The 12,879-nt window shown below is 40.1% G+C and overlaps 1 protein-coding gene across 1 annotated transcript in view; it reads left to right on the forward strand.

The window, feature by feature from the left end:
- The window catches only part of SCEL (sciellin), an 86,097-nt gene that overhangs the window by 28,293 nt on the left and 44,925 nt on the right, over positions 1–12,879 (forward strand). The window contains exons 8-10 of the mRNA XM_054586703.1: positions 7,843–7,923; positions 10,289–10,354; positions 12,046–12,105. Coding sequence (XP_054442678.1) covers positions 7,843–7,923; positions 10,289–10,354; positions 12,046–12,105 — 207 coding nt within the window. The remainder of the gene's footprint in view (positions 1–7,842; positions 7,924–10,288; positions 10,355–12,045; positions 12,106–12,879) is intronic.

Below are 12,879 nucleotides of genomic sequence, written 5' to 3' on the forward strand. Positions count from 1 at the left end.
CCCCCTTCAGTCACCGTACTATTGTTCATGTCCCTGAGTCCTTTCTCCTTTCTGCTTGATACCTATTTTTTTGATTGGTGGTTTGTTTACATTTGAGAGTTTTTTTAAAAATACATTCTGTTTCCAAGTTCTTTGTTAAAATGTGTGATTGGCAAACATTTTTTCCCAGTGTATGACTTGTATTTTTATCCTTTGAATGTTCTTTGCAAAGCAAAAGTTTTAAATTTAATTAAGTCCAATATATCATGTTTTTTAAAACACGAGTTGTGCTATTGGTACTGGATGTAAGAACTCTGCCTACCCCATGGTCACAAATCTTTTTCTTCTGAAAGTTTTACTGTTGTATGTTTTACATGTAGGTCTATGATTAATTTTGAGTAGACGCATTTTTAATGCTGAAAATGTTTACAATTTCACCTGATAATAGTTGGATTGTTCTTAGTATGTCTTTGAAAAAACATCTCAGGATCAAAAGGTGCTAGGAATTCACCGATACTTAAAAATTTGTGTCTCTTTTTGTCTACTGACCAGCTAGTTTATTTATGTTCTTATAGATCCAACATAAATTATACTAATTAAGATTTATTAAGCACAACAGCAGCTACATACCTTTGGAAAGTGTAGTATATAAATGTGCCAGGTACTTAGCCTATAGCATGTACGTGGGTCTCTGTGGAATTGAGGATTCCTTACAATAACTCTGCCTACTTATAATCAGGTGGTGGGTTGAAGCTACAGATCTGGACCAGTTTTTTCCTTCTGTGTATAAATAAGCAGAGGCCCAGAGAGAATCAGTGCTATTCCTAGATCCAGACTGAAAGTTAGAGCAGAGCGAGTCTGGAGCCTGGGTCCTTGGGATTCTACCCACTGCGTGCTCCGTTGCTGTGCTGTGATGCACTGGAATGGCCACTGGCTGCTAGAAAGTGAGACATCAGCAGCAATCATTCTTTTGAACATGTGCCTTGCACTCTCTAGGCTCTTTGACAGCATGGACTAAATCTTTTTTTGAATCATCAGTTTGGCCTCTGACACTGCTGTGTGTCCCAACAGTGTAGCAGGGGCAACTGTGGAATAAGTATTGTCGAGCTAATGACTCCTCCCTTGGCCAGGGAAATAATGCAAGACAACTTGTTGTTATTAGATTTTCCTGGGAAATACATGGAAAAGTATGGGTTGGCTACAGTGTAACATAGAGAAAAATAGCATAGGATTTGATGTCAGAAAGACTAAACTGAAACCCTGGCTGAGCTGAGGACTAGCCATGTGATTCAAGGCCAATTACTCAACATTTCTGAGACTCAGTGAATAATAACAGTAATAATAATAATAATAATAATAATAATAATGCACACTCCACAGGATAGATGTATGGATTAAATAAAATAATGTACGTAAAAGCCTGGCAAACTGGCACTTTGCCAGAGCTCAATAAATTTAAGTTCTAAGTCCTTTATCATTGTTAGAATAAAAAATAAAATCTGTGGGATACAAAAGCTAAGCACAATGGAAAGTGAAAAAGAAACTCACAATTAAACATTAGAGTCAATTATTCTTGTTTCGACTTAGATGTGTGCTGCAATAATAGAAATATTCTTCACAAAGTCAGCTTGGAGCAGAATTCACAGAGCTAAGTGTGTTGTTCAAAAAAGCCATAATGAAAAGAAGTGATCTTTTCAGTAACACATGAAAAGTAAGTAATATGAACAGCTTCACAATGTTATTTCATTAGCCCTGGCCCTTCAGCTCTATGTGCAAGTTTTCGTAAGTTTCTTGTGAACACTGCCATTTTATCCCTGAAAGTTATCCTCTGCAGCCTTAGCCACTAATGTGATGGCACTGGTCCTGCAAAGGTCTGTGGGACTGAGGGAAGGACAGAGGGGAGAGTCAGATCCAATTCATCCAAGCTTAAACATTGCGTCTCAAAGTGGCATTCAAACAGGATCATTCCACATGAATGTCTCTTGTTTCCTTTCCTTCAAAACATTCCGGGCCACAGCTTCCTGCTTCGCTCTTGCATTTTAATCCCCCTGCTTGGCCTCACATTGGGTTGCTGGCACGGCATGAACGATTTCTCTCGTCGCCCCGGAGGGCTTGGGTCCTGTCTTCTGTGCCTGTCATCGCAGACAGGCAAATGAAACCTCCTTTGAGGCGAATCGCAGTGAATGCGGCATCGCCTGGCCCCTGCCCAGCAGGGGTGTAAATGCATTACCCTCGGAAATAAATACACTCCCCTGCTTTTCTTGGCCTGACAACCGCGCGCCCACCTTTTCTTTCCTGGGCGTGCTCCAAACCAACCCCGCACTGGGCACTCCAATCTCCTTCTCGACCCATCTTCCTCCCAGACACACCCAGTCAGTGTTTGCCAGTCTTTTTGAGGGCTTAGCCATTCCAAACTGGAAGAAACTTAGCTTTTCATTGGTGGGATTCTGGCATAAACGCAGTTTGGCATTCATCCTTTTTTAATCCTTCTTTTCGTCTTGTTACCCCTCTCCTGCCTCTTCTCAGATATCCAGTGCCCTGTGCAGATCCATTATGACCCAGGACCCACCGCCTTCTTACCCCTTTCCTTTACCCCAGGAGAAAAGCATATAATCAGCTAATCCACGCAGGTAGAATAAAGACATTATCATGTGAGTGATATTACATTATCCCCCAAACAGGTATTTTTTAAGAAGAGAAGGTAGTGGCAGCAAAATAAATTACTACCTAATTGTAAAATCAAACTCTGAGCCAGAATGGGGAGACCATTTTATGGGAACTATTTTTCTAGGCATATCATGTAGCACATCAACTCACCTGAGCACCTGGCACCTACTAGGTACTCAGCAGTAGAATCAACCATGGACTTCTCCTGTGGACTTCAAGCTAAACTTGAAGATTTTGAAAATTTCAGGCTCCTCTTCAGTACACATTTCCTTCTTCACCAAACAGACATTAATCACTCCTTTCATTCATACTGTACATCTCTATTGGACACCCTTGTCATACACAATTCTACTACTTGAGATATAACTATCCTTTTAGGAGAATTTAGTCCAGTGTGGAGGCAGAAAATTACATGCAATCCAAAATAGTGCGATATGTTCTGCGAAGACATGCTATGAGGAGACTTAGGGGTGTATACGGCACAGCTTTGGGTGCCTCTAGAGACGATAACATCCAAGCCAAAGTCTGAAGGGCAAGGAGGAGGCGTCCAGGTAACAGGAGGAGGGCAGTACTCCAGAGAGGAGCCAGAATACAGTGATGGTTGAGGACAGGTAGGGAATGCAAGTAGTTTGGCACAGGCACAGTACTGAGTTCAAGTTGGGGGAAAAGCCACCCCAGCACTAGACATTTCTTGAGCACTTACAGTGGGTCAGACCATGTTCTCAGGCTTTGCGTGGCCTTCTCCTGGCTTCAGTGCCGAATCAGCACAAGAGCCAGGAGACCCGCCTCGCTCCATTCTCTGCTGCTTTACTGCCCCTCCCCCAGAGTCTCACTGCTGCACCCTGCCCCGAAAGCTTCAGGGCCATTCAGCTGCGGTCTCCATCCCTGGGGCCATGGCTCCCCATGGGAACCACAGTCGTATCATTTCTTAGCACCTGAGCCATCCCCACAAAACCGTGCATCACTTAACGTCATCCCGATCTCTCCAACTCCATGGCATCCCCCGCATGTGTCATCTGCTATCGTCAAAACGTGCTGCTCTTTAACTTCATCTCTGACTGATCTCTTACTTGGTTCTTGGGTGCTCCCTGAGGCCCCTGCTCCCACAACCCTCCTCTCAGCAAGGGCTGTTTTTCTCCCAGCCCCTCATATCATAGGGTTCTGTTCATTCCTCATTGCCCCTTCCTATCAGTTTTAATGCCCTGCTCCTTAACACTCCTCATCTTCGAGCCATGCCTTTATGATCTTCTCTTCCTCAGCGGAATTATCTGAAGGTCTCTGAGACACTCACCTTCACTCTTTGAAGGTGCCGGCACCAAGCTCATTGTCTCTCCCAGTCACAGCCCCTGCCGTAATGCTTGGTGGGTTCCAAACCTAGGAAGAGGACCTCTTCCCGCCCTGGCCTCTCACTTTCTCGACCTCTCCAGGGAGCTTGCCCCCCACCGCACCTGAGCCACCCATAGGCATTGCCCTTGTGAGTAACCACATTCAGTACACAATTTTAGTTTCAAAGCTTTCTCTCTCTGGCTTTCTGTCTGTCCAGCTCATACCCTCCAGTTTTCTGATTCTAGAAATTCCTCAACCGCACCCCAACCACCAATCCACTGGGTTTCTTATCTTTTCACAGTTCTTCACTTCCTCACTCCCCACTCCCACCACATCCGCATTTCCCTCCCTGTCCGTCTTGGATCTCACGGTCCCTCATTGTAATCACTCCTATGGGTACCCTCCCCTCCCTTGCTATTATTCTTTGGTTAGTCTCACTGGGATGAATCACAAGCTTACTTAAATCCAACTCTCCATCTATTCTCTTGCTGCCCCTAAAGCAGCTGAACATGACAAAGCAGTGTTAACTCGCCTTCTTTTAATTTCGAGAATACTAACCTCCACTGAGCCATGGGAGCTGCCCAGGAGCCAGGGGAGGCAGTGTAGCAGGGGGAGGGCTTACGGAGCTCACAGTCTTCATTTCCTGCACTGGCAAACACAGCCTCTTCTCTGGGTTCCATTCCCATCAGCATATCTAACTATTCTAGCGACCTTCCTTGAGCTACCAACCTTCAGGCAGCTGTGCAGTTCTCTCTGCCTTCTTCATCGCAGAACATCTCCATGTCATTACCCCTCCTTTTATCTTAAATCCACTCCTGTCATGTAGTTTCACCGCTGCTCCATCAAAGCTGCTCTTGTCTGGGTTACCAATGACCGCTATAATACTGCAAAAACCGTGGTAACTTGCCAGTCCTGTTTTATTTGATCAGAAGCATGTGGCATGGCCAATTACTGCTTGAAACACTGTTGCTCCTTGATACCACACTTTCACATTTCTTTTCTCCGCAGCCATTTCTCCCCACACTTCTTTGCTGTTTTCTTCGCATATCCTTAACATCTGCAAACATGGCAGGGCCCAGAGTTCAGCTCTTGGCCCCTCTCCACCTCTGCACATGCTGACACCCTTGGAGATCCTGTCCAGTTTCAAGCATGAAACCCAACTGCTGAGCTGATCATGTTCATGTTTACATGCTCTTCCATGGATGTTCTCGCAGCTCATGTCCTTCAGGTCTTGTCTCAAATTTTCCCTCCCAGAGAGGCCTTCCCAGTCCATTCTATATAAAATACTATCCCTACCTCATCACTCTACATCTCCTTACTCTGTTTTATTTTTCTTCATAACACTTTTCTCCATCTGTCATATATCTATTTGCGTACTGAAAGCCTTTGCAGAGCAGGGAAATTGATCACTCTGTAGAGTGCTTTATATATAGAAAGCTACCAATAAATGTTTGTTAAATGAAAGCATGATCTCATTCAGTTCTGACAACACCCCAGCCACCCTATTAGAAGGCTCATTACAAATAAAGAAACTGAATCAAGTTAAATCATCATCACAAAGCTGACAATTCAGGCAGCTGGGTCTAGAGACCACATACTCATCTAAGGTGCTGCAGAAGCCAGACAGGCACATGGAATCTGGGTGCCAAGGCTACTTTGCCAGATATACAATTTATCTTGAGGATAAAATGGAACACCTGGAATGGCTGTGGGGGTGAGGGGTGTCATGCCTGCATATTATAGTGGCTCCATCCAAAAGAGTCACATGATTCACATACTGGCCTGACTCTGGTTCCTAGGTTACCCAGTCATACCAGCTTAGAGGCTGCCTGGGCACTTGGTTGCAAAGTTTGGGCTGATTTTGTGTGTGTATGTGTGTGTGTACACACACACAAGAGCACATATGCTTCCTCACATCAAACTGGCCTGCAGCGACAATATTTTTTTTATTAATTTCTTTTTTCAAATATATTTGTCTCCACCTTCCCCCCACAACTTTCCCCGGCCCCCTACCCCCTCTCCCTCCCTCAATCTTTCCCCATTTTGGCTTTGTCCATGAGTCCTTGCTATATGTTCCTTGACTTGCCCCTTCCCTTCCTTTTCCCCTACCCACCTCTCCCTCCTTCCCTCTTGTCTCTGTTGGTTTCTTTTTTCTTTCAGTGTTGCTGGTCTTATTTTCCTTACATCTTTGTTTTGTTGGTTAGGTTCCGCTTATAGGTGAGATCATATGGTATTTGTCTTTCACCCCCGGGCTTATTTCACTTAGCATAATGCTCTCTAGTTCTATCCATGCTGTCACAAAGTGTAGTAGTTATTTTTTTCTTTCTGCTGCGTAGTATTCCATTGTGTAAATGTACCATAATTTTTTGATCCAATTATCTACTGATGGGCATTTAAGTTGCTTCCAACACTTGGCTATTGTAAATTGTGCTGCTATGAACGTTGGGGTGCATAGTTTCTTTTGAATTGGCGTTTGGGGATTCTTAGGATGTAGTCCCAGCAGGGGAATCACTGGATCAAAAGGCAGTTCCATTTTCAGCTTTTGGAGGAAATTCCACACTGCTTTCCACAATGGCTGCACCAGTCTGCATTCCCACCAACAGTGGACTAGGGTTCCCTTTTCTCCGCAGCCTCGCCAGCACCTGTTGTTTGTTGATCTGTTTATGATGGCCATTCTGACTGGTGTGAGATGGTATCTCATTGTGGTTTTGATCTGCATTTCTCTGATGGCTAGTGATGCCGAGCATCCTTTCAAATGGCTCTGGGCCCTCTGTATCTCTTCCTTGGAAAAGCGTCTGTCTGCCCAGGTCCTTTGCCCATTTTTTGATTGGATCATTTGTCTTCTTGGAGTGGAGTCGAGTGAGTTCTTTATATATCTTGGAGATCAAACTTCTATCTGATGTAGCATTAGCAAATATATTTTCCCATAGGGTTGGCTCCCTTTTCATTTTGCTGATGTTTTCTTTAGCCGTGCAGAAGCTTCTTACTCTGATGAGGTCCCACTTGTTTATTCTTTCCTTTACGTCCCTTGCTTTAGGAGACATATCAGTGAAAAAATTGCTGCGTGGGATATCTGAGAGTTTCCTGCCAATGTTCTCCTCTAGGACTTTTATGGCGTTGCGACTTATATTTAAGTCTTTTATCCATCTTGAGTTTATTTTTGTGTATGGTGTCAGCTGATGATCCCATTTCAATTTTTTGCATGTAGCCGTCCAGCTCTCCCAACACCATTTGTTGAAGAGGCTATTATTGCTCCATTTTATGCTTCTGCCCCCTTTGTCAAATATTAGTTGCCCATACAGACCTGGGCTTATTTCTGAGCTTTCTATTCTGTTCCACTGGTCTATGGGTCTCTACTTGTGCCAGTACCAGATTGTTTTGAGTATAGCTGCACTGACAATATTTAAGTCAGATTTAGTAAAGCGCCTCAGATTAACTTGACCTTGAGTTCTGTGGAATTGAAAACCTTCCTTGCTGTTTCTGTAGCAGACTGATAGCTGACATAATTCCTAAAGGAGCTTATATATTAATGCCCAAGAACCATTTGCTATGCTCATTCACTGCTGACCCGAAATGCCACAACTTTAGCTAGATAGCCTAGCAAAATATTAAGCAGTTTAAAGGAAAAAAATTATGTTTCAAATCATAGTTAAAGAAGATATGACTTCCAAAAATTTTGTTAAATATTTAAAATATCCATAATTCAAATATTTGGCTTCTGCAAAATTTAGCGCTTTTAGTGACCTCATGTTTGGGGGGTTGTTAGATATGCAAGACATTTTCAGGTATCTAATAACTGCATTTGATTAATAGATGCTGAAGCAGACCATATTTCCATGATGAAATGAACTGCTGTTTTTTATTTTAAAGGGAACCAGCCATTCATCCTCCAATACCTCCAAAGCCCACTTCTCCTGCTTTATCTCCTAACCTGCTCAGACGGGATAATAGGTAAGACCTAGCACTCCATAATTTCCCAAATGAAGAAGTTCAAGGGATATGAAAGCAATTGAACTGTGACCTGTTTTGTGTAAGGCATGGGTTTGTTTTGTGTGTACATTAATTGAAGAAGCACTTGTAAAGCTTTTCTATTTCTATTTGTCAGCACAAGTCTATGTTTATGTTTGCCTTTGAATGCTTATGACCATTACTTGTCTCTGGAAATATGCTTTCAAGATAGGAACTGAACAGTATCCATGTCCAGGATGTGTTCAGGTTCCTCTCATTTATGTCTTAGGAACCAATGTGAAAGGAACCTCTTTCTTTCTCTTTCCATCTGTGTATATATGTGTATTTGGCTTACATTCACTCATAGTTAAGTTTCCCATTAAGAGCTACGATTTCGGATGAAAGATGTTTTTAAAACTTTGTGTTACTTCTCCAACCCTCCCTTAGGTTAAAAACATCTTTACATAGTTCTTTAGTCTTGTTTTAGCTAGGAATTCATAATTTACTTCAAAACTATCATGAATTTTGAAAAATATTCTAATTAACTTGTTTCCAAATCAAGGAAAAAAGCCAAACTGCTTTTCCACTTTGACTCTCTGACACTCTGTAATTAATACTGAAAAACAAACTCGGAGACCTGAAAATCTCCCCATGTGTTCCTATTAAACTATTTAATAACCTCAAATCATTTTTCAATATGTACTTTGCACATTTCCATTATTATTGTGAAATTTAAAAGTGGTATCTCAATGAAGAGAGTACATCATATCCATTTCATTGCCTGTCTTTGATTCTTTTGTATTTTTGCCTTTTGATGGTGACCTTTTTTTTTTTTTGACAACATGTAAGACAATTCTAGAACTACTCTTCAGTAAGAGGGTAACTTCAACTAGAAAATGCTAATTAGGCAACAGAGCTCTGTAGCATTAAGTGTTCAGCCTCTTGAGTCGAAAACTCAGGTTTGAATTTCTATCCAGTGAAACTTCACAGGGCCTTTGAAATGTTGTCCTTAGGATGAGAGAATACACTTTTTTAATGAGTCAAGAGAATATTTCTTCACTGAATTAATTAAAAATATTGGCTATATTTAAAACTTTTTATTTGTGCAATCTTATCATTATACTCTTAAAAACAACTTCTCAAGCTTTTTATCTTACATTATACTTTCTTTTATAATATTGACCAATTAAATCTTCATTTGAATAGCATTTTTTAGGGGGCTAAAATAAATTGGATTTAGTACATCATAAACTGTAAAATCAGTGACTCCAGAGCAATGAACTTATGTAGATTCAAAAGAAGCTAAATTTCATGGGAATTGGTCTAACCCATTTTTACTACTCTAATTTATTTCTTCTATCAATGATCTTAAAAATAAAATTAGGACAACTTACATGCTTTAAATCCTGATTACTTTAATCACAGCAAGATGATTTTAATGAAAGGATATGAAAGAGAAGTGTTTCCTAAGTAATTAACACATGCCCTCAGGAGTATAAAAAAAATGTTGAATATAGTTTCCTGAGAACAAGCAGGAATTATAAGTAGGTCAATAAGATACTTGGAAAAAGAGCAGAGAAAAGCCTTGTATCATTAATTGTGACAGAACCTAACATAGTGAAATTTCATTCTGTCAATTCAATGTGGTCATTTCTCAGTGTAGTGGGTATAGTGGAAATTTAAAAATATTTCCCATCATATCTAAGCATTTATATTTCTTCATAGAATTCAAATCAAATGTCTTTAAGAAAAAAATCATCTCTCTGATGCCTAATAACAAAAATGAGTCTTAATCTTTCAAAATATGTCATCTAAAAGAAATAAGTATGAAAATGCTTTATTGATGACTGTAAACTAAAATAAAATGAACAAAAAATGGCCCTGGCCAGTGCGGCTCATTTGGTTGGAGCTATGTCCCATAACTGAAAGGCTGCGGGTTCGATTCCTGGTCAGGGCTCATACCTGGGTTGTGAGTTCCATCCCTGGTCTGGTGCATGTGGAAGGCAGCTGATGGATGCTTCTCCTGCATTGATGTTTCTCTCTCTCCCTTCCTCTGTCTCTAAAAGCAATGAAAAAGATGTCCTCGGGTGAGGAAAAATGAACATAAAATGAACATATTTAGAACAGATATTTCTATATATATTTAGTGGTCAAAATATATTAAATGAGATAGGCTAAGTTGCAAAGTTAGTATATTGGACTCTATAATCTCAAATAAAATATGTGGTTGAGTTCTCGCGAAGTTTCTCATCGCAAATAGTGTTCCAATAAACTTTGATGTTTTTGAACATAAATGCTTTCTTATAACTTTAAATTTAACAAAGAAGTGTTTTCTTACCTAACATTATCTTTAACTTTTAAAATACAGGCAGATTTGTCCACCTAAAGCAGGTGTATATACAGAAACCAACAGATCTGCTGAAAGAAAGTTAAGGTAAAATGAATTATTTCTACATCTATGTAATTATAGAAATGATAAAGTATGCTCTATTAGAACACTTAAACATACAAAATAATTAATAATAAAGTACATAAAAAGAGTTTTCCGGCTGTGGGTAACAAATATTTTTAAAATGTACTTAAGAATTTTATTTCTTTAATTCCTACTTTAAGATTTACATTAAGAAAACAACAAAAATGGTCTAAACATAGTAACAGAATAAAATTAAACCCCTTAGACAGGAAAACACCTCTTCATTGCCAGCACCTGTCCAACGTTGGTGCCAATATATAAATGAATAGGTAAAAATCCAGTCACCCGATTGAACTTGTTCTACAAGAGCTTTGCCTAGAATTTCTGTATAATAAGGTCACATCCAGTTCTTCCTGCCTCGTCAGGAAGAGGCTCACACATTGTGCTGATAACTTTGGGGTAGTTTTCCATATGCCTGTTCTGATCTATGCCTGTTGTCTTGCACATCTCGTCTAGTTTAGTATTTGCTATGGATATATTGTCTAGATTTTTTTTAGGGAAAAAAACTATTTTTGAAATTAGTTTTTGAGCCAGTGCTATTTTATATGCAAGATGATTTGTTCTGATATCACATTTTTATGGAGTCAAAGATATATTTTAAAGTAGAGTTGTTAAAATTTAATATATCAATATGATAAGCCAATTTTTATTATGGTAAAAAAAACAACCCCATATGTTTAGTATTTTAATCATTATGATAAACCAGTCAAACTTCTTTAGACTGAAAACATTTTCAAACTTCAAAACTTACATTTTTTTAATTTTTTAATCATTTGCTTTGACTCTCAGAACAGAATTTGAAATATACATCACACCAATACCTTACCTTTGGAGAACATCATGTTTGTCTAGTACCTAGTAACTTAAAGTGCATCTCTACCTCAGCACTTCCCATGTTGCATCCCATGCACCACAACATGTTCATGCATACTGTGGAAGAAGGGTTTAATGGCCCAATACATTGAGGAAATGCAATTAAATAGAGTCCTCTGACATATGCCTTCTCAAAGCCTTCAGTGTGCATGTATATCTCCTGAGTCTCCAAAAGTTGGTTGCTCTTCCCGTATTTACCAGGCTACAAAATTTTTCTTCATGGAATCCTAATGTTTGTTAGAGATTGTTTGTAAAAAACAAGTGTTAATTACAGGGAAACTTATAAGGAATTTTTCCAATTATTTCCTCACATGGATTTAAGCTATGTGTACTTTCTTTCCCTGTGGAAGACAGCATTTTTTCCCCTCATGTGAGGGATGAAGTGATCATCTGAATGTGTTGCTTAATGTTTCTTGGTTCTGGTAGAAAGAATTTGAACACACTTCTGTGTTTACTAGTGCAGTTAACTGTATTTTCTTTTCCATATCCTTTTTTAGGTATAAAATTTTCTAACAGCCAATTACATTTTTAGGAGAAACTGTAGTTATTTCAGTGACCACTAGGTGGCATAATCGATGCCCATGTGGAATGACAGAGTTGGGGGAGGGGGGGGTGTCAGAGCTGATATTATGCAACTATTTTGCTATTCAGTTAGACTAAAAAATTCCTAAATAACACATGAACTATCATTGTCTTCACTGAGAAAAGATGAAAAATTTTAGCTGCTTCAAAGGTAGCTCTACTATCATCAACTTGTATTTATTTTCCACTCTTTGAAGGAATGAGGATCTCGAGAACATCGTCAAAGTGGCTACTTCACTTCAGAAGACAGACAAGGGGTGAGCTCTCAGAACTTCCAGTTGGTTTTCTCTTCTGTTCATATTTTAAAACACTTAATCAGTACCTTAAATTTGCCGGCATGAACAAAATTTCAATGCTGTTTATTATATAGAATTTAACAGCAGAATCAGTACCCATAGATGTGTCTCTGAAAATTGGGTGGTACAAATATTTATAGGTACTTTTCTTCCTCTGCTTCCTCCTCTAGTAACTGTGCACATCCTAATGACCTCAGATGTCCATGGTCTTGACCTCATCCCAAACTGTCAGTCCTGTAACTGTGCTGCTTGTGCAGACCTCTGTTTATCTGTCTCCCTAACACCCCCATTTAGTGTCTGAGGCCATATTCAACTTCCTTCCCAAATAGCCTATTTCCTGACTTCTCCTCTGTTCTATGATTCTCCTTTCTGGGATCATTCCTAATCTGCCCATGTCTTTTTCCCTCGATGTAGTATCAGGCATGCATAGGTCAAATGTCTCAAGTGTCCCTCACGCCCTGATGGCCTCGGCCCTCCGCAGACTCTCCCTGACCCCAGCATAGGTTATTAGAGTAGCTGCCCAGGTTGACTTACACTCCTCCCGTCTCTGCGCCCACTGAACCACTACTCCCCATCACTGCCAAAATTCTCTTCCTAAGATTCTGTGTGAACAAGACCCCACAGGTTCCCCATGGCCCACTCAATCACATAAAACCTCATTCAAGGCCCTTGCTATCTGGGCTCCCACCTAACATTCTAGAGTTATTTCTGACTTTGCCCTTCCAGTTCAATACC

Source organism: Pteronotus mesoamericanus, unplaced genomic scaffold (assembly GCF_021234165.1).
Source record: "Pteronotus mesoamericanus isolate MK-2021 breed Mesoamerican mustached bat unplaced genomic scaffold, CSHL_Meso_final contig_94, whole genome shotgun sequence".
NCBI classification, from domain to species: Eukaryota; Metazoa; Chordata; class Mammalia; order Chiroptera; family Mormoopidae; genus Pteronotus; species Pteronotus mesoamericanus.